Source organism: Mustela erminea, chromosome 14 (assembly GCF_009829155.1).
Source record: "Mustela erminea isolate mMusErm1 chromosome 14, mMusErm1.Pri, whole genome shotgun sequence".
NCBI lineage: Eukaryota > Metazoa > Chordata > Mammalia > Carnivora > Mustelidae > Mustela > Mustela erminea.
This window is the reverse complement of record NC_045627.1, coordinates 48,178,198-48,201,543: the sequence shown is the minus strand read 5'-3', so window position 1 is coordinate 48,201,543 and position 23,346 is coordinate 48,178,198. Positions and strand designations below refer to the sequence as shown.

Here is a 23,346-nt window from a genome sequence, read left to right as displayed (position 1 = left end):
TCTATACACCAAAAGGAACAATAAAAATTTTTAAGAAAAACAATTCCATTAACAATGGCATCCAAAAAAAAAGTCTAGAATAAATTTAACCAAGGAGATAAAAGACTTATATGCTGAAAAGTACAAAATATTGCTGAAAGAAACTAAAAAAGACCTAGATAAATGAAAAGACACTTTGTGTTCATAAACTATAAGAATTAATGTTGTTAAAATGTCTACTAATCAAAGTAATCTATATTTTCAATGAAACCTTTCAAAATTTGAATGGCCTTTGTTGTAGAAATGAAAAAAATGATTCTAAAATTCAAATGAAAGTGTGAGGCACCTCAAATACCAAGAGCACTGAAAAAGTACAACATACTTGGAAGACTCATACTTCTTGGTTTCAAAACTTTTCTTTGTGATGAAATGATCAATTAGCAATAATCACGCCTCGGATAAACCTAATTGGTTACGATACTGCCACTGCGCAAAGCTTGTGATGAAATAATCAAAAACATGTGATTACATATTACTACAGTATTCAAAACAGTACACTACTGACAAACTGACAGACATACAGATCCACAGAACAGAACTGAAAGAACCGAAATAAATGTATACATCTCTGGCCAACTGATTTTTGACAAGGGTGCCGATATCACTTTCAACTTAAAGGATGATCAGAATCATGGCCTTTTTTCATTTATATCCCTATTCACCCACTCCTCTTCCCAAACGATTAATCTGAGTGAGTCTTACATATCATCATTATTTATGTGATATAATAATGTAATATAAAATATTCCTGCTCAGTGGAGAGCCTGCTTCTCCCTCTCACTCTGCTGCTCCCCTTGCTTGTGCTATCTCTGTCAAATAACTTAAAAAAAAAAAAAGAATAAACAGATCAATGGAACAAAACAAGGCTCAGAAGTAGACCCACACAAGTATACTTAACTAACTCGGACAAAGGGGAAGGAGAGAGAGTTCAACGTAGTAGAAAAGACAATCTTTTCATAGTGCTGCAACTCTTAGACAAAATTATATGCAAAAAAAAAAAAAATTAACACAAATGCAAGTATTAAACAGAAATTAACTCAAAATGAATCATAGACCAAAATGTGAAGTATAAGACTATAAAACTTTATTTTAAAGATTTTATTTATTTATTTGACACAGAGAGAGAGAAGGAGAGAGCATGGCGGGGGGGAGGGGGGTGCAGCAGGCAGAGGGAGAGGGAGAAGCAAGCTTTCTGGCTGAGCAGGGAGCCTGATACAGGGCTTGATCCCAGGACTGGGATAATGACCTGAGCCAAAGGCAGATGCTTAACCGACTAAGCCATCCAGGTGCCCCAAGATTATAAAACTTCTTAAAGTAGAAAACCTACATGACCTTGGGTTTAATAATGATTTGTTAATTATAATACCAATAGCATTATCTTTGAAAGAAAACACTGATAATTTGGAATTTATTTAAAACTTCTGCTCTGTGCACTGGGTATTATATGCAAATAATGAATCATGGAACATTACATCAAAAACTAATGATGTACTTGTATGATGATTAACATAACATAATTTTTAAAAAAGCTTCTGGGAGCACCTGGGTGGCTCAGTGGGTTAAAGCCTCTGCCTTCGGCTCGTGTCATGATCCCAGGGTCCTGGGATCAAGCCCGCATCGGGCTCTCTGCTTAGCAGGGAGCCTGCTTCCTCCTCTCTCTCTTTCTGCCTGTCTCTCTGCCTACTTGTGATCTCTGCCTGTCAAATAAATAAATAAAATCTTAAAAAAAAAAAAAAAAGAGTTACAGGCTAGTACTTTAAAAAAAAAAAAAGCTTCTACTCTGTGAAATACGCTTTTAAAAGAATGAAAAGACAAGGCACAGACTAGGAGAAAATACTGTAGAACACTATATCTGATTAAAAAATTTATATGCAAAATATACAATAAGAAAACAAATCAATTAAAAAATGGGCAATAGATCTAAAGTGATGCTTCACCAAAGACATACAGATGACAAGCATATGAAAAGATGCTCAACATTATTAGGGAATTGCAAATTTAAAAACAATGAGATACCACTGTACACCTAATAAAATGTCTAAAATCCAAAACAATGACAATACCATCTGCTGATAAGAATGCAGAGCAACTGGAACTCTCACTCACTGTTAGTGGGAATGCAAAATGGTACAAGGACTTTGCAGAATAATTTGGCAGTTTCTTTTGAACAAGGCTTTTAACATAGCCTTACACATGGGTGAACAACTGCACTCTTTGATATTTTCCCAGATGATTTAAAGAAACATCTATTCACAGAAATACCTGTATGTGGATATTTATGGCAGCTTTACCGATAATAGCCAAAAACGGGAAGCAACCAAAATTTCCTTTGATAGATGAATGGGTAAACGAACCATGGTACATCCAAAGTAATATTATTTCCCAATTTAAAAAATGAGGTATCAAGTCACAAAAAGACATGGATGAATCTCAAATGCATATTGCTAAATGAAAGAAGCCAGTATGAAAAAGCTATATACTGTATGATTTTAATTATATAGCATTCTTTAGAAGGCAAAACTATAGAGATATATCGGTGTTTGCTGGGGGCTCACTGGGGAAACCAATAAATAGATGAAGTATAGGGAACATTTCAAGATGGTGAAACTACTCTTTATGACACTGTAACGGTGAATACAAAACATTAAGCATTTGTTGAAATCCACTGAACTTCGCAGCACAAAGAGTAAATTTAATGAATGCAAATTTGTTTAAAAAGCTTTTAGGATATCAGGGTCCTTGGAGGGAGTGCAGAATGTGTCAAAAGTCTAAATGTATTTATTATACATGTATGAAACAAACTCACTGAAGAGGATGAGTGGTACAAGGTGATGACCTAAGTAACTTCAGAAATGAAAGGAGTCTAAGACTAAAGGCTAAGAAATTCTATAAGCAATGTATTCTAGTTGATAAAGGTGCTTCCTGTTGAGGTACAATTAATAATTCTGAAATGACTATAAATATATACTGGAATTGAATAATTACATAAATGGATGGCTGATAAAAAGCAGTTTTCTTCCTCTTAGAGTGGGAGACTACAAACAAACAAGGGGAAAAAGCAAAAATGATGCATTTGGTAATGGGTTAGAATTGGACACATCAATATGTGAACTCATGTTTAGCTCAAAATATAAATGGTTACATATAGAAATATTTACAGATACGTGTATATACACAGGTTATATACACACATATATGTGTATATACACACAAATATCTCCTCTTTCAGCTGACAAAATCTAGAACCAAAACCCTGGCTGCCACACACCACTTAGAAAGTAAGGCTTTTCGGGGTACCTGGGTGGTTTAGTTGGTTGAGTGTCCCGACTCTTGATTTCGGCTCAGGTCATGATCGCAGGGTCATGAGATCAAGCCCCACATTGGGCTCCACACTCAGCAGAGTCTACTTGAGATTCTCTGCCTCTCTCTCTGCCCCTCCCCCTACTCATGCACACATTGTCTCTCTAAAATAAATAAATCTTAAAAAAAAAAAAAAAGTAAGACTCTTTGGAGAAGGGGGCTGATTCTAAGACTGAGGCAGAAAATACACAAAATGAGTCTAGAGCATTGTACAATGCCAGAAAAATTAAAAAAAAAAAAATAAAAGGTACCCAAAACCAAAATAACAACAACAACAAAATACAATGATAGGGTTATGGATTAGAACCAAAAATATAAAATATGTTAGGTCCATACTGATATAAATAAATGATGGAATAAATAAATGAGGAATAAGACAAATCCCTTTCCATCTTGCATGAGAAATCCAAATAATTTATACAGAGATACCCTACACTTAATGAGGTGGGTTATAACTAGCTATTCCTTAAGTGTGGGATGCCCAAAGTGGTATTTCCCAAGAGTACAGTACAGAAAGAGAGAAGAAAAGGAAAACTTTGCTGTGGAGAAACCTGAGAAACACTATCTCAAGCCAGGGTCAACAGCAACAATGATAAGTCATACTGACAGTATGTATCCTTGCTATGATGTGATGAGAATGCACTTTAACTCTGTGGTCTTCTGCCCAGTCCAATCATAAGGAAAGCATGAAACAAATCCCAGTTGAGAAACATTCTAGAAAATATGACTAGGAGTACTCTTCAAAACTGCCAAGGCCATCGAAATCAAGGAAAGTCCAAGACACCATCACGGCCAAGAAAAGTCTAAGACATGACGACTACTTATAATACAGTATGCTGTATGGAATCCTAGAACAGAAGAAGGGGAAAACTGAGAATATCTAAATAATATGGACTCTAAGTAATAAGATACCAATATTGGTTCATTATTGTGGCAAATATGCTATATTAATGTAATATACTAATAATAGGGGAAACTGGATGTGGGGATAGATAGGTACACTTTATACTATCTTTGCAATAATTCTGTGATTCTAAAACTCAAAACTGATGAATTACTGAACTCTACATATGAAACTAATCCTGTACTATATGTTGGCTAATTGAATTTAAATAAAAAAATCTAAAACTCAAAAGTTTACTAAAAATTGAACACTTACTAGGATCTTAATAATATTAAGAAATGACTTAATTTTTTAGAGGTACAGAAATGAAATTTAGTTATGTCTGAACAAGAGTCCTTACCTATAAGCAAAACATTGAGAAATAAATAATTTTTAAGGCATAGTGAAATAGCTACATATAAATGTACAACTGTACATTTACATATAAAAACTTTATGGGTGTGTGGGTGGCTCAGTCAGTTAAGCATCTGCCTTTGGCTCAGGTCATAATCTCAGGGTTCTGGGATCCAGGCCTGTGTCAGGCTCCCTGTCCAGCAGGAAGTCAGCTTCTCCCTCTCCCTCTGCCTCTTCCCCCTTGCTCATGCTCTTTTTCTCTGTATCTCTCTCTCTCTCTCTAATAAATAAATAAATATTTTATATTACATTATTATATCACATAAATCATGATGGTATGTAAGACTCACTCAAATTAATCCTATTTGGGAAGAGGAGTGTGTGAATAGGGATATAAATGAAAAAAGGCGATGATTCTGATCATCCTTTAATAACTGGTATAGTGAACCCCCTTGATTCTTCTCTCTAGGTTTGAATAGGTATGAAATTTTCTATAAAAAATTAAGTAACTGCCTGATTTAAAAATTTAACAGAAAGGGCCAGATGATAGACTCTAAGAAATCTCTCAGAAAGACAAAGGACATAATAATATTAATAATAATAGTAAAAGAAGAATGAACAGAAATAGAAAAATAGGAGAGAATAGAAGCTGATAAGCTCATGTGAGACATAACAACTATTAGAAATTCTAGGAATAGGGCACAGAAACGATGGAAGGGATAAAATAATTTAAAAAAAGAAAAGAAAAATTTCCAGATTTGAAAAGGATAATGGATCAAACTCCTCATTTTAGAAGGCTTCAAAAATTTTTGTTTGTGATTATCTCATAGATACCTAAAACATAGTGAGTAAAAATAAATACAGACTAACACTCAGCCCCAGTAACTTCCAATCCAGAATTCTTCCTTATCTCTCACTCCCATCACAACATTGAAAAATCCCTGCTCACAGAAATTTCAGAAATTTCAGCATTGCTATAAGACTCTACCTGAGTCTTAAAGGCTGAGGCAGTTAGTCTAACCACAAAGAAAACTCAAAAAGCCAGATGCGATGACAGTGATCAAGTTTAAATGCTTATAAAATATCACTACAATACAAACATTTTACAGAAGAAATTTCCTTAAAATAGAGCTTGTTCCCAGACCAAGAGAACAGAACAAGGCTCTACCGACACGTCTACACAAATCCTTTACAAAGAATACCCTATGACACAAAAATCTTAAAAAAAAAAAAAAAAAAAAATGGGGCACCTGGGTGGCTCAGTGGGTTAAAGCCTTTGCCTTCAGCTCAGGTCATGATCCCAGGGGCCCGGGATCAAGCCCCATGTCAGGCTCTCTGCTCTGCGGGGTGTCTGCTTCCTCCTCTCTCTCTCTCTGCCTGCCTCTTTGCCTACTTGTAATCTCCCTCTGTCAAATAAATTTTTTTAAAAATCTTAAAAAAAAAAATTAAATGACCATTCATCACTGCATTCCCTGTGAATTATGTAACTAGAAAAAGAAGACTTCGTCTATATCTCAATGCTTTATAAATTTCTCTTTTGCTTTCAAGAAACACTCATCTTAGATTTTCCTCCATTCTTCCCAGGAACAAACCTACTTTAATACCCAGAACACCTTACAAAAATAAACACAGTATATAAGGTCACAAATCTAAGAGCTCCAGAAGAAGAAATGACTACTCACTGTTTCATTTAGGGATCTCCATGCTGAAATTATTATTTCTCACAAAATATTTTAAGAATTCTACTGCAGTAAAAAATAGGAATTTCAGAGAAATGAAATAATTTTCCTGATAAAGAGAAAATGCCTGGTATAATCCCTGTGAATATGTTAGGTTACACAGCAAAAGAGGAATTAAGGTTGCAGATGGAATGACGGCTGCTACTCAGCTGACCTTAAAATAGGGATTTTATCCTGGATTATCCAGGTGGGCCCACTGTAATTACTCTTTAGAGTACAAGAGGGAGGCAGCAGAGAGGCAGAGAAGGATGGTCAAAGAGATGTAGTGTTGCTGGGTTTAACGACAGAGGAAGTGGAGAGGTGGTCATAATTCAAGGGCAGCTGCTTGAAACTGGAAAAAGGGGGTGGGGAGGATTCTCCCCTAGAGCGTCCAAAAAGAATACAGCCCTGCTGACACCTTGATTTTTAGACCACTGAGACCTGTATCTGACTTCTCACCTTTAGAACTATAAGATAATAAACATGGGATGTTTTAAGGTACTAGGTTTGTGGTAATTTGTTAAAACAGCAAAAGAAATCAAATATATTGTTTCTTTAAATTCTATAATAAGACTTATTTCTGTTTCTTCTGTTTTAATTCCAATTCTACTCCTATTGCCTGAAAACTTTATAGTTTAAGTATCTATTCCCTTATTTCTGGGATATTTATCAGTGGGACTAAGAGAAAGGCCAACACATAAGCAAGAGAGAAAGGCCAGCACATAAGCTGAAAAGGAAGCAGAGAAGAGTCAGTGTGTGACCATGTGTGGAACTTCTACTGGCAGTAGGTTTAACTGTCTCTGCCCTGCCAGTCCTGTAATACCTTGTAGCTTCAGCAAAAAACCCAAGTCAAGTTCTGCTTGACTTGACTTAGACCTTTTTTTTTTTCAGGTTTAAAAATAAAGATATTTAGGGCTGCCCGGGTGGCTCAGTTGGTTAAGCAACTGCCTTCGGCTCAGGTCATGATCCCAGAGTCCCAGGATCGAGCCCCACATTGGGCCCCCTGCTCATGGGGAGTCTACTTCTCCCTCTGATCTTCTCTCATTCTCTCTCTCACTCTCTTTTTCTACAAAAAATTCTTTAAAAAATAAAATAAAATAAAGGTATTTTTTTTAATTAGAGACATCTGCAGTACCCCCACTGCAAGTGAGACTGGTTTCACAAATTTAGTTTGACAAGTTATTAAAGAAAGAAACAAATAGAAAAAGAAACACAAAACAACAAAAACAAATTTCAGAGGGAAAATCAAATCTATAATTGGTACAACATGCTATCTAAAATACCCAATTTTGAAAGAAATAAGAAAGACTGGTCCATATTTTAGGAGAATAATTGTCCATAGAATTGTCCATAGAATTTGGAAGTTTCTAAATGTTCTCATATGTTGCTTAATAAACAATAGACAAATACTTCAAAACAGCTACTATATTAAAAGAAGTAAAGGAAAGCACACTTTAAAAAAAATTAAGGGAAGTATGTAAACAATAGAGATAAATTCCATACAAATTTTAGGATTATTTGCTCCAGCTCTTTGAAAAATACCAGTGGAATTTTGATCAGAATGGCATTAAAGGTATAGATTGCTCTAGGCAGTATAGACATTCTAACAATGTTTATTCTTCCGATCCAAGAGCATGAAATGATCTTCCATCTTTTTGTGTCTTCTTCAATTTCTTTCATGAGTATTCTGTAGTTCCTAGAGTACAGATCCTTTACCTCTTTGGTTAAGTTTATTCCCAGGTATTTTATGGTTCTTGGTGCTATAGTAAATGGAATCAATTCTCTAATTTCCCTTTCTGTATTTTCATTGTTAGTGTATAAGAAAGCCACTGATTTCTGTACATTGACTGTATCCTGCCACGTACTGAATTGCTGTATGAGTTCTAGTAGTTTGGGGTAGAGTCTTTTGGGTTTTACATATAAAGTATCATGTCATCTGCGAAGAGAGAGAGTTTGACTTCTTCACTGCCAATTTGGATACCTTTTATTTCTCTTTGTTGTCTGATTGCTGTTGCTAGGACTTCTAATACTATGTTGAACAAGAGTGGTGAGAGTGGCATCCTTGTCATGTTCCTGATCTCAACAGGAAGGCTGTGAGCTTTTTCCCATTGAGGATGATATTTGTTGTGCGTCTTTCATAGATAAATTTTATGAAGTTCAGGAATGTTCCCTCTATCCCTATACTCTGAAGCGTTTTAATCAGGAACGGACACTGGATTTTGTCAAATGTTTTTTCTGCATCAATTGAGAGGACCATGGATATTTGCAAATGACAGTACAGACAAAAGGTTGATATCCATGATCTATAAAGAACTTCTCAAACTCAACACACACAAAACAGATAATCATATCAAAAAATGGGCAGAAGATATGAACAGACACTTCTCCAAAGACATACAAATGGCTATCAGACACATGAAAAAATGTTCATCATCACTAACCATCAGGGAGATTAAAATTAAAACCACACTGAGATAACCACCGTATACCAGTTATAATGGCCAAAATTAGCAAGACAGGAAACAAAGTGTGTTAGAGAGGATGTGGAGTAAGGGGAACCCTCTTACACTGTTGGTGGGAATGCAAGTTGGTGCAGCCTCTTTGGAGAAGAGTGTGGAGATTCCTCAAGAAATTAAAAATAGAACTTCCCTATGACCCTGCAATTGCACTCCTGGGTATTTACCCCAAAGATACAGATGTCGTGAAAAGAAGGACCATCTGTACCCCAATGTTCATAGCAGCAATGGCCACCGTCGCCAAACTATGAGCACAAAGAGAAGAGTTCCCCAAAGCCATTGGCTCAGAGAAGGAGAGGGGGTGAATCTCCTGTATTTGCAACCAGTGGGTCTCAGACACTGGAGTTTCAAAGATCCCCAGACTTGGCTGTGATAGAGACCTGGGGACACTGCCCTACTCCTGAGCAGAAGCAAGCAAATGATCCCAGGCAGGCTGCATAAACTGAGGACTACCTAAGGGGCACAGGGAAAGACAGTTCGTACTTTTTGGAGCACATCTGTGAGAGATGGCATTGTCTCTCCACAGACAAAAGAACCAGCGGGTACCATTTCCCTCTCCTGCCCCTCAGCATAAACCAAATTCAGTAAACAACACAGAACCGATACTGGCTATGTAACCTGCTTACACCAAGTCTGCCCCACTTTGCTCCACTGGTATGGCTTTTCTCAGGCAAGCTGGCTACAACTATAATGGACCCCTCCCCCAGAAGACCAGCACAAACCCTGCATGCACCACACCTACAGACCATAAAGCTTGCAAAGCTTCAATTCTAGTGGAAAGAGAATAGGGTCTCTTTTAGTAAGCAGACAAAAACACACCTAATTAACACTCACTACACTGTGGTCAAGGTCCAAACACCCCACAGAGGCAAGGAAAAATTCTGCAGAATTTCTCCTTGACTTAGACCTTTTAAAAATTTCCTTTAGCCTATACAGGTTTCAGATGAGTATTTTAGCCACATTGATTATAATGGCAGGTAGCAGATTTCAGTTAACATGTATGCTTGTTGAGAGTTTAGCTGAACTATTCCATCATATTGCTGCCTCAGCATACATTTTTGGCCAAGCTGCCTGCAAAAGCCTCAAACTGACACTAATCCCTTGTACAAGCACAAGCCCTAGATAAGAGTCCACGGTCACAAGCAAATGTAAGTTCCTTGCTTCCCAACACCTGCCCCTTATGTAGCCCTTAGGAAAAACCCCTGTGAAGCTTCCCAAAACCCTTGCTCTTTATGGTCTGACCGGATAATCCACCTTAGCCCAGGAATCCCAAAGCACTCCACCCACAGACCCTAATAAATGCATGTGCCCCAGTTCCTCCCTCTTTCTGCATGTACCCTGCCTTGACCTTCTGTGTGGTACCTCAAGACAAGGGGTATACTTCCTCCAGGGCCGGTGAGTAGTAAATTTCTTTTATCTTTGTTTCTCTTATGGTCTTTTGGCTCACCATCCAGTACCCTGGGGGCTCTACTTAAAAATGTTGATTTAACCAAATCATAACAATGTTTAGTAAATTGAAATGCCAAATGCATTGGTGATTTAGTGTAGTACCCTTGTAGGATGATGGGAAAATGACTGTATTTAATGCCTCCAACTCCTTCAAGTAGTCTGAATTTCCTTCTTTGAGATTCAATTTTCTGTCCTTAAAACCAGTCAAGTTACAGTTCATCAGCGACTGCCCATTTTAGCTGAGCATCAGACTTATTGCACATTACGTCAAATGGAGCTTAATATGCTCTTTTCTAGGCCTAAAGTCAATGTCCGCCCTCTTTCTTGGCCAATTGGTTAACTTTGTATTCATTCTTTGAAACTCAACTCAGACATCACTTCCTCTTCAAAACCTTACACACACACACACACACACACACACACAGTTAACCTTTCCTTCTGCATTATTGAGACCACATGCATACTAATCATAGCATGTATATCACTTATAAAATTAAAGTATGATCATTTATAATCTATCTGCCAATCATACTAGACTTTGTATTCATTAAGGACAAAGACAGCCTTATCCATATCAGTATCTTTAGCACTCAACAGTATGTCTGCAACATAGTAGAAGCTCCATACATAATTACTAAATTAAACTTCAGATTGTAATAAGCAACCTATAAGACATACAGTGAAGAAAATATTGAATTTAAAGGGTCACCACAACTATATTTTATAAATTTAAACTTGTTTTCAAATATAAAATTTACATTAATAGTCAAAAAAGAACCTACTATAATAATTGTATGCAAATGGAAGATTTACTAGTTAGGCAAAAAAATATATAAATTAAAAAAAATTAGTTTCCTCATCTCATTTTGTCCCCTTATCTTAAAAACAAGAACAAAAACAAAAACCGAGTTGGATTAAAACCTTCTATGTGTTCAAGTTCTGTATTCTATATCACAGCATAGCTGAAAGTATCAGTATCAGTTTGAAATTTTCATTTACCTATATTAAGACGGTCTCAACTTTCTGTAAGCAGTCCCTCCACTATGACATCCATGCCAATGTCACATTTTTAGTTACTTGTACCTTGCTATTATGACACGTGGTACCTTAGAAACTTACTCTGTAAATAGGTTATGTCACAATATGAATGGAAAAGTACTGGATAGTATTAAACTGTACCTTTAAGTTTTTTTATTTATCTCAAATTAAGTGGCATGTCATCACAGCACACATTTCAACAAGTATATATTGACCCCTTACTTACTGCCAGAAGCCTAAGAGTGATAAGAGAAATCATGAAACATCAAGTCTATTCCAGTATATTCTACATAATAGGAGACTAAAAGCAACCAGACAGACCAGCATAAGATGATAACAACCCACAAAGAACCAGTCAAAGGAGTTTAGATTTGACATTACAAGTAATTGGGAAACCAATAGAAAAAATAACAAGTCAAACCAACAATTTAGGACGATTTTGGCAGAATGAATAGAACCAACAATATTAGTACTTCTAAAGTCAGGAGTAACACTTTTCTCCCCTGCAGTTAACAAATAATTCAATTTTGCCAACTGTACCCACTAAACCTGTTTTCAAAATCACCCACCCCTCTAGATCTCCACTTTGCCACCACTTTAGCCCAAGCCACTACTAACCTTCTTCAGGGACAGTAGCTTCCAGCATCTTGTCTAGCTCCCTTCTAATTCAATTTTCATACAAAGCATTTTTTAAATGAAAATCAAATTATGTCCCTTTCAAGCTTAAAACCCTCCATCAGTTCCCCATCAGTTTTTAGGACAAAGACCCAAATCCTTTGACCTCTGTAAGAGCTCTGTACTTATAACCTCCTCTCTTGCCTCTCCTCCCTTCTGTGTCAGTACTCAAGCTATAGTAAGTAGCCTTCTCCTAGTTCCTCAAATATTGCATAATCCTATCCTGCCTCAAGGCCTTTTCATATGCTGTTTACTAAAACAGGTAACATCCTTGCAACTACAAATGCCCTTTTAACCCTAGGGCAACTTAGCTTAAATATCATTCCAAAAAATGCCTTACCTGACACCCACACTAGACCAGGTTTTCCAATAACATACTTTCATACTTTGTAGTTCTCCTCTGTAGAACTTTCCCCACTTATTAAGAGAAGATAGTTACTAAGTTAGCTAAATAGTTCAACTACATCTGCCTCATTAGGACACAAGCACCACTAAAGTGAAAGGTATGGCTGCCTAATCAATGTATCGTCAACATCTTGCACAAAACAGTCACTTAAATATGTTGAATGGATTGACAGATGACTTCCACCGAAGGCCAGATAAAGAATGGTGCTAGAATAACAATGAAAGAGCTTACACAGATTTATACTGAGTTTAAAAAATTAATTTCTGAATCTTTAAATTATCTGTAGTGTTCTAATGCAGGAGTCAATGAACTTTTTTAAAAGACCAAATAGTAGGGGCACTTGGCAGCTTAGTCAAGTAAGCACCTGACTCTTGATTTCAACTCTGGTCATGATCTCAGGGTCCTGGGATCAAGCCCCATATTGGTCTCCACCCTTCTCGGCATGGAGTCTGCTTGTCCTCCCCCCTCCCAATAAATAAATAAATAAAATTCTTTAAAAAGACCAAATAGTAAATATTTTAGGCTTTTGGGCAATATGGTCTCTGATACAACTATTCAATCCTTCCACAGCAGCATGAAAGCAGCCACAGACTATATATAAATGAAAAGGTATGGTCATACTACAATAAAACTTTATTTACAAAAACAGGTTGGCAGCCTGCAGCTACAGCTTTGCTGGCCCCTATTAATATATCCCAAAGAAAAAGGAGGCAGAAGTTAAACAAATGTAAAAAATAAAACTGCTATTTCATTATAAACTCATAAAGAAGCTTTTATTGAGATGCAATTCAAACTTTGCCCCAAACTTCGAACTCAAAATGGGTTAACATGTATTAATTAAAAGCACACATGGAATCTTCCCTTAATGGTCAGAATTAAGTATATAGCCTCTCTTAATCTGGATCATAAGTTTCTGTTGAGGCAGCAACTGTTTCTTTATTCATATGTATTTCTTAGTAACTAGAGTACAGATCATACAGTGGAAATTTAAAACACATGCTGAAGAAATGAATGATCCATAGATTAGCCTTCCCCTTTTCATTCTTCTAGTCTACTACAGTTTGGTGCAGAGATAAGAGAAGAAACAATTAATCTGTATGTTTTGATTTTCAAAAAAGGTATTCTCCAGTAAGACTGAAAAGGAACAATTTTACAAAAGGCAGACATTTAATAACATGGAGAAAACAGAATACAACAGTAAACATCACCTTCTTTACCTTAAAGAAGAAACCCAGTATAAATTTATGGTGCCACATCGTACAGTAGAGACAATAAGCAAACTGGGAGCCAGTTTATTCCAAATTTTAATTCCTCTGTGTCTCTTAAGTGAAAATGTGACTTAACTTTTCTACACTTCACTATCCTTATCTATAAAATGAATGAGTAAGAGTAAATGACCTCTATGTCAATTCTATAGGGCCTAATTTTTCTATATATGAAAGACTCTACATAGTACATTGCCAAGTGGATGAATGGAAACAAATGAAAAATCTCATAAAACTGAATAGTGAAGGTGGGAAAGGGTAATATACAATCTCCACTGAGATAGGTATGACCAATAGATCTAAAATGGAAATTCGGAGTAAATGTATAAATTTCCAAAGTATATATAGGTCCAATGTCCAAGAAAACAAAAACTGGGAGTTACAAAGTAACGCCATCCTCCTTTAATTTAAAATTAAAGTTCATAGCAAAGCAAACCTAGCATGCTGAACAGATACATCTCAACAGAAACAACAGAAATGTAGGATGATTAAAATAATCAAAGCAGTGAAAACAGTACATAGGGACAAGACAAAAATGAACATATAACAAAAAATCCTTTTACCTCAGTCAGAAGAAATCCAGATCTGTAGTTATTTTAGGCAGCTATTGATGTAAGGCAATCGATAATATCAAACAAATACACTTATCATGTGCACTGTTAGTAAATAAAGACATTATACTTTGTAATCAACACTGCTAATTAGTGTTACACTTTATAATACTGGACACTATTTTCAAGTCAGTGTCTATAAATAATTTTTCTTAAAAATTGAATTAAAAATATCTAAATCTTAACAGACCAATGATTCCATCATCCCTTTAGTCGCTTTTCTTAGAAATCAGTCATCTTTAAAGTCCATGCCAACTTACAGAAAATACACACACATACACACAAGCTGCTGTAAGTTATTTCCAGTTATTGGAAGATATCAAATTTAAGAGTAAAAATATAATATCTCCAGATAATAAAACCTATGATTAGCTACAGCGATGACAAACCTTCGTGAAGACCACTTCAATAACTATGTCATCAGTTTAGAATAACTTAAATTGAAAAAAATGAGTTTGGCTAAACTGTGTTTAAAATTTACTATTTTATTTTTAGTACTAGAGCTAAATTTGTCAACCTCAAAAGAATTTCTTTAAATGAATAATCGTATTATTAAAAAAAAAACTCTATGTCTCTAGTTATACTAGGCAGAACAATGGTCACCTCAAAGATGTCCATACCTTAATCACTGGAACCTGTGAATATGTTAGGTTACACAGCAAAGAAGAATTAAGGCTACGAATGAATTAAGATTGCTAATGTGATGGGACGCCTGGATGGCTCAGTGGGTTAAAACCTCTGCCTTAGGCTCAGGTCATGATCCCAGGGTCCTGGGATCCAGCCCAGCATCGGGCTCTCTGCTCAGCAGGGAGCCTGCTTCCTCCCCTCTCTCTCTGCCTGCCTCTCTGCCTACTTGTGATGTCTGCCCAATAAATAAATCTTAAAAAAAAAAAAAGATTGCTAATGAGGAGACCACAAAATAGGGCAGTATACTGGATTATCCAGCTGACTAGAAAGCCAAAGAAAGAGGTTCTCCTCTAGAACTTTCAAAAGGAAAGCCTTTCTCACCCTTTTTTTTTTTTTAAAAGTCTAGTGAGGGCCTGGGTCCCAAACAGTAAGATAAGTTTGTGTTGTTTTAAACTATTAAGATTTTTGGTCATTTGTCACAGCAATAAGAAAAATTAATATACCTATGGATTTATAATTGTGTTTTTAATTAAAGTCTGAATCTGATTACAAAAACAACAATAAAAATCAGAATGCCTAGCAACCTTAATGAGATTTTCTAATAACAGTTACATAGTTTTTTATTGCTACAAACACACAACAAAGATAGTATTACATTGCTATATTTTTTTCCAAATAAATACTATTTTTTCTCTTTCCAGTCGTTTTGCAGTAGATGCCTCTTAAATCTTTATGGTTGAGCCAATCCCAGGTTCTCATAAATCCTTCCAACATAAGACATTGTGCACTTTCCTCATTAATCATAATTAATTTCACTGACCATTATGATAAAGCTAATTCACATTTCCTAAAAATCACATCAAACTTTGAATTTAACCAGTGTTTGAAAAATAAAACTTTTTAGCTGTCTGGACACTTCTAGACCTAAGTTTCCATATTAACCACATGAAATATAAATCACATAAATACATAAATCACATAAAATGCAGATTCTATAAAATTTACTACATATAGAAGCATTTTTCATGATTTTTATGAATTTTTTAATCATTTGCTTTGGCAATAAAACAGATATATGTACCAGTCTGGGAATGTTTATACTGTACCTATATTATTAAGATTAAGATGTCCAAGAGCATCTTCATAAATATTCTTTCAAATTAGCAAGTAGGATTGTGGGTGGAGGAGTGAGGCATGAGGAGTCAGAAACTGAGCAAGCTAAGGAAAGACATACATACAGAGGGGCAGTGAACATAGGAAACCAGAACTCAAGTAATGTGATAAGAACTTCCATGCCCAGGTTGGTTTAGTTTTTCAGGGCTTGAGCACATCGGAGTAATGATGAGGGTGAAGAGGGAGCATCTGAGGCAGGAGGTTGGCCCGGTACGAGATATGAGAATTTAAGTAGAATATATGTGGGGGATGGCCCGATATGGTAAGTCAGAACCCAAACAGGATAGAGACATTATCCAAGCATGCTGGTAACCCACTGTAGGGATTTCAGAGCCCAAATAGGATGAGAAAGAGATAAATGGGAAAGAGGAAGTGGTGGAAAAGAACAGATATCAGTTAAATAGAGGGAGATATATCAAGATATATCAAGTTAAATGTAGGAAGATATATCAAGATATATCAAGAAAGGACAACAGAAGCAAGGTTTATCACCATCAGAGAAGGGAGGTTAAAAATACAAGGAGAAAACTAGAATGAATCCGGTGGCATTGGATTGGAATTGGAGGTAATAGTATGAACCTATTGTTTTTAATATATAGAGATAAAATAGAAACAAGTATTGATGTAAATGTATATGTATATAAATAAACACACACACACACAGACATACACTCTTATATTCCCTAGTTCAGTCCACTGATGATGCCTGGGAGCAGCAACTTTTCAACAACAGTGTGTACACGCAGTCTCCAGAATTTGGCTACAAAAGTAGCATTTTCCATTAAAAAGAACCAGGGCTCTTGGAGGAATGGCTTTCTTTCCCTTTAATACATTTATGTATTTGTGAACAGTAAGTACTATTGTTTATATGTATTTTTACAACTTATATAAGTGATACATAATGTTCTGCAACTTTTTTTTTTTACTTTCTTTTTTTTTAAGATTTTATTTATTTACTTGAAAGATAGAGATCACACGCAGGCAGAGAGGCAGGCAGAGAGAGGGGGAAACAGGCTCTCCACTGAGCAGAGAGCCCGATGCGGGGCTCGATCCCAGGACCCTGAGATCATGACCTGAGCCGAAAGCAGTGGCTTAACCCACTGAGCCACCCAGGCACCCTAGTTTTATATTTTTGTGGTACATGTGTACTACAAGTGTAAGTTCATTCATTCTTACTGCTGTATAATATATATAATATACTGTATAACATCACTTAAATGTTATTTTTTTTGTTTCCCCATGAATGGACATTTGAGTTATTATTATTCCAATAATAATAATTATGATGATGATGATGAGATAGTGCAGCAACGAACATTCTTACTAATGTCTCTGATCATAAATGTTAGGGTTTCTTTAGGATATAAATCAAGAATAACATTACTGGATCAGAGCATATTGGATCTTCAACTTTACTAGATGCTGCCAAATATCTTCCAGAAAATGATTTAGCAATTTATTCTTCTCAGTAGTGAAGAAAGATTTCTATTGTTCATCATATTCACCCCACTTGCTATTATCTGACTAAAATTTCAGCCAGTCTAGTGAGTGTGAAATTGTATGTCTCAATACACATTAGCAATTTATTATTTTATTATTTTCTATCTGTTGTATTGTTTTGCCTTCTCCTTATTGATAAGGAAAGTTTATTATGTGGTCTGATTTTAATTCTTGTTAAATGTGTCACAAATAGACTCTTAGTGGCTTTTAACCATGTTTATTATTATCTGTGTTTACTTTTAAATGTTGAAGTAATTAATTTTTTTAAAGATTTTATTTAACTCTTAGAGAGAGAGCATGAGCAGGGAAAGGGGCAGAGGTAGAGGGAGAGGAAGAAACAGGCTCCCCACTGAGCAGGGAGGCCCAATGGGGAACTCGATCCCAAGACCCTTGGATCATGACCTTTGCTGAAGGCAGTGCTTAACTGACTAAGCCACCCAAATGCCCTTGATGTAATTAAACTTAGTAATTTTTTTCTTTATGGTTTTTAGTGTGTGTCTGTATTTAAGACATCCTTTCCTATCCTAGGACCATACAGGTATTTTTCATATTAAGAGCAATATAGTACAGTGAGTAAGAGGCAGGGCTCTGGAACAAGCTAAATTAAAACTCCCATTCTGTCATGTACTAGCTGTGTATCTTTGGATTCTCTATATTTTTTTTCTTTTTTTGTAAGATGGAGATAATTATAGTACCTACCTCTGGAGCTGGTATTAGGAAGGACATGCCTTAATAGTATAACAGCCATGTGATACCAGTACTGAGTATTTTGTGTATCATTTCTGACTATCTCATGGGGTTGCCATAAACATTAAATAAGGCCATACATATACGATACTTAATGCCAGGACTATACAGGAGCTCAGTACACATCACTACAATACCACAAAGATGTTAAAAGATAAGATAATCCGGGGGCACCTGGGTGGCTCAGTTGGTTAGGCATCTGCCTTCGGCTCAGGTTATGATCCTGGGGTCCTGGGATCCGGGCCCACATTAAACTCCCTGCTCAGCAGAAGGCCTGCTTCTCTCTCTCCTCCCTGCTCATGCTCTCTATCACTACCTCTGTCTTTCTCTCAAATAAATAAATAAAATGTTTTTTAAAAAATAAAGAAAAGGTAACCCTGAATAACTTTTTTTTTTTTTTTTAAGAGAGACAGCATGTGTGTGCATGGGATAGGAGGGTGGAGGGCAGAGGGAAAGGAAGAGACAGAATCTTAAGCTGACTCCACACCCAGCACAAAGCCCAACATGGGCCTCGATATCATGACCCTGAAATCATAACCTGAGCTGAAATCAAGAGTCAGACACTTAACCAACTAAGCCACCCAGGCACCACCTGAACAACTTTCACCAACAAACAATAACTAGATGAAATGGACAAATTCTCAAAAAGCAACACACACAAAAAAATACCTATGTATCTTAATGGGCATATCTACTTAAAACATTATATCTGTCATTAAAAACCTCTCACAAAGGAAACTCCAGATTCTAAAGTTTTCATTTGTTGAATTTTGTAGACATTTAAGAAAAAGGAACATCAATTGTCCAGAAATTCCTTGAAAGGGCAAAAAAAACAGGGAATACTTCTCGGCTCATTTATGAAACCAGCACAACCCTGATACCAAATGTGAAAAGAAAAGAGAAAAAAAGAAAAGAGAAGAGAGAACCATCCTACTCATGAACATAAATGCAACAAATCTAAATAAACTATTAGGATATCAAGCCCAACAACATTTAAAAGAATAACACATCACAACCAAGTGAATTTATTTCAAGAACAAAAGATGATTTAACATTTGAAAATCAAGAAATACAATCTACCACACTAACAGATAACATATAACAGGAAAAAAAATTTTGATGACTTTAATAAATGTAGAGAAAAATTAACATCTACTCACAAACACACACACAAAGAATCAAGCAAATGAAACAGAAAGAAACTCAATCTGATGAAAGATACCTATAACCACCCCCACCACACACAAAAAGAAATATTAATGGTGGACTATTAAAACTTTGCTGAAATTATCTCACCATTTTGAATCAACATTACCTTGGAGGTCCTAACACGTCCAATAAAAGAGAGAATGGGGAGATGGAGACTGTGCAAATGGTATGACTTCATAATATATGTAGAAATTCCAGGCAAATTATTAAAACTAATAAGTGAATAAGGTCACAGCTCAAAATACAAAAATCAAATATATTTGTACATATAACAAAAACTAAGAAAATAAAATTTTAATTGTACCATTTATAACAATGAAATCAATTACTTAAAAATAAAGCATATATGTACAAATTTTTATAGAATGCATCAGCAAGAAATATTTCTGAAGTCCCTAGTAAATGGAAGAATAGGGACGCCTGGTTGGCTCAGTGGGTTAAGCCTCTACCTTCGGCTCAGGTCATGATCTCAGGGTCCTGGGATTGAGCCCCGCACAGGGCTCTCTGCTCAGCAAGGAGCCTGCTTCCCCCTCTCTCTCTGCCTACTTGTGATCTCTCTCTCTCTCTCTCTGTCTCAAATAAATAAATAAATAAATAACCTTTAAAAAAAAAAAGGAAGAATACACCATATTCATGAATTGAAAGATTCACTATATTAAACATGTCAATTCTTCCCAAACTTATTTACAAAGTTAATGCAATGTCATTCAAAATCCCTGAAGGTTCTTTGTAGAAACTGATGTGTTCATTCTAAAAATTAAAGAGATTGCAAAAGGTGAGCTAGGGGAAACTTGGAAAAGAAAAAGCTATTAAGACTTAGATTACCAGATGTTAGTACTTAAAGCTACAGAAATACAAACAGCATAGCACTGACACAAGGATAAAAGAGGAGACCAATGAACTAAAAGAGAGTCAAATATATATATATATATATTTTTAAAGATTTTATTTATTTATTTGACAGACAGAGATCACAAGTAGGCAGAGAGGCAGACAGAGAGAGAGAGAGGAGGAAGCAGGCTCCCTGCTGAGCAGAGAGCCCGATGCAGGGCTCGATCCCAGATCACGACCTGAGCCAAAGGCAGAGGCTTAACCCACTGAGCCACCCAGACGCCCCAAGAAATATATTGATACAATCACTGATTTATGACAAAGGTAACTCTGCAGCAGAGTAGGGAACAAAAACTTTTCAAAAAAAGAAAACAAAATAACCTTGACTTCACCTCATAACATGCACAAAAATAATTTCCAGATGTCTCATAGATCTAAATGTAAAAGGCTAAAAAACAAAGCTCTTAGAAGAAAACATTGAAAAATACCTTCAGGACTTCAGGGTAAACAAAAATTTTGCAGTTCGAAATAGTGCTAACAACAAAGGAAAAAATGTAAACTACACTATACTGAACTTGTTAATTTCAATTCAACAAAAGACACTATTAAGAGATTTAAAAAGGGGGGGCGCGTGGGTGGCTCAGTGGGTTAAAGCCTCTGTCTTCAGCTCAGGTCATGATCCCAGGGTCCTGGGATCGAGCCCTGCATCGGGCTCTCTGCTCAGCAGGGAGCCTGCTTCCTCCTCTCTCTCTCTGCCTGCCTCTCTGCCTACTTGTGATCTCTGTCTGTCAAATAAATAAATAAAATCTTAAAAAAAAAAGGATTTAAAAAGGAACCCATATATATTAATTATATACTCATATACACATATATAAGTGTATATGTATATGTGTAAAAAAAATTACATCCAAAATATATGAAGGAGTTTTTACAAACCAAAAAGAAAAAAATACAGTTTAATAAAAGACCTGTCACAAAAGAGGATATGCTAACGGCAAATAAACATATGTGAAGGTGCTCAACAAACAGTTATTAAAAAACACAAGACAAAAATCTCAGTGAAATACTATACCCCCACCAGAATAGCAAAAATGCAAAAAGACAGACAGCACCAAAAGCAAGTGGAATTTCTAGAATGCTCATTTTCTACCAGTGGGACTGTAAACTGGTACAACAACATTGGAAAACTAACAGCATCTGAAGCCATATACATAAATACCCAATAATTCAGTGGTGGCTCTCCTACATATTTCACCAACAGAAATGCATAAATGTTTATCCAAAAATATGTAACAAAATCTTTCCAATAATAGCAGTTGCTAGAAAAAATAAACAACCTGAATGTCAATCAATAGCAAGATAAAGTAAGTTGTACTACCTTCACACAAAGAAATATTATAAAATAAGAAACAAACTATAAAAAGTATAAAATGTTGCATCAAAGAAGTCAGACATAAAATAGGCATGTTTATAATTCTGCTTATACGAAGTATAGGCAAAACTAATCTATAGTGATATATATCAAAGCAGGGGCACCTCTGGGGGTGGGGTTGAGAGAATGACTGAAAAGCACAGGAAACATTCTGGGATGACAAAAATATTCTTTATCACAATGTGGTGTGACATTATATACAAACATTCAAAATTCTCTGTGCTGCATGACAAATATTTATGCATTTTATTTAATGTGAATTACACCTCAACAGAACACTATTTGTATTTAAACCAAAAAATAATAATAATAACCTAGATTCTAGATAATTGCTATGCAAAGTAGTCAGTCTACAAACTGTTGGAGATAAGGAGCTTCCACCACAATGCATATCAACACACTGTTTTTTTCAAAAAGAAAGTTTTATTGTGAAAATAGTATCAACTAAACTAAAGAGTGGGTTGAACTAAACTGTTGTAATAACATAGCTGATTAACATTCTTAATGAAAGCTCCTTATCTTGAAGCTCTCCCCACCTGGGCTGGAAGGAGCACTGTTGTAGAGAACAACCATGATGGTGGTTGGGGAACTGGAGGTGAGGCGGGTGGGGGGAGTGAGGGGATGGGACAGACATGGGCTTTGGTGAGAGGGATAGGGAGGCCAAGAAAAATGAGAATATGTTAAAGTTCTTTTTGGATTAAGTTTTAAATATTTATTTAAACTATTCTAGGCAAAAAAAAAAAAAGCAATTAAAAATAGTAAGATGGGAGAATGTTGTCCAAGTATATCAATAAATGCAAACATAAAAGGACTAAACTCACTGGTTAGAAGACAAAGAGAAATTATAATTTTAAAAAAGTTATAACCTATTTGCTATGTATCGAAAAGTTCATAGTAAAAAGTTGGAACATACAGAAATAAAATTGATAAAATATACTAACATCTGAAAAAAAAGGCCTTAAGAGAAAAAGGGTAATGAGAAATAGAGATCACTAAATTATGACTTAAGTCCAATTTCAGTAAAAAAATTCTAAACAGGTACACACCTAACAAAATACCCTCAAAATACAAGAAGCAAAAAACTGGTAGAATTTCAGGGAAAAAAAAAAAAAAGTAATCCTCTAACACAGTAGGAGATCTTAACACTTTTTTCAACATCTGCCATCAATTCTCCATCCTTTCTCAGACTGTTTTCCTCTTATATCAGAAGCTCTGAGATCTTAAGATCTAGGTGCATTCTGAACTCTTCTAAAGGAATCTTTAAGTTATAGGAACAGTGAAGTGAAAAAATGTCAGATACTAAGTGGATTATTACTGCCATCTGCTGGACACAATGTTCATTCCCATTTTGATCACACTTGCTTTAAAAAGTCCTAGAAAGAAAGCACATCCTGTAATCGTCTCTAAACTTTTCTCTAATGAGATAGAGATACTCTCCCTAAATTAAATATGTGTCCTCTCTATGTCTGTGCAATTTAACAATTCTCTGGTAAGGATGCTTAGTTTTTCTAAG

The 23,346-nt window shown here is 35.7% G+C and overlaps 1 protein-coding gene and 1 pseudogene across 10 annotated transcripts in view; both read right to left on the bottom strand.

Annotated features, from left to right (window-relative positions):
* The window catches only part of CCSER2 (coiled-coil serine rich protein 2), a 189,201-nt gene that overhangs the window by 116,614 nt on the left and 49,241 nt on the right, over positions 1–23,346 (bottom strand). Inside the window, exon 1 of one of the 10 annotated variants that reach the window (XM_032314151.1) lies at positions 11,319–11,379. The exons of 8 other annotated variants lie outside the window; for them this stretch is intronic. Coding sequence is in view for 1 of the 2 variants with exons in the window: in XM_032314150.1 (XP_032170041.1) it covers positions 20,255–20,320 (66 nt within the window). In the remaining variant the exon portion in view is untranslated. Of the gene's footprint in view, positions 1–11,318; positions 11,380–20,164; positions 20,321–23,346 lie in introns of those variants that run through there. One more of the 10 variants, XM_032314150.1, reaches the window with a different exon arrangement.
* Positions 372–477, bottom strand: LOC116573840 (annotated as a pseudogene).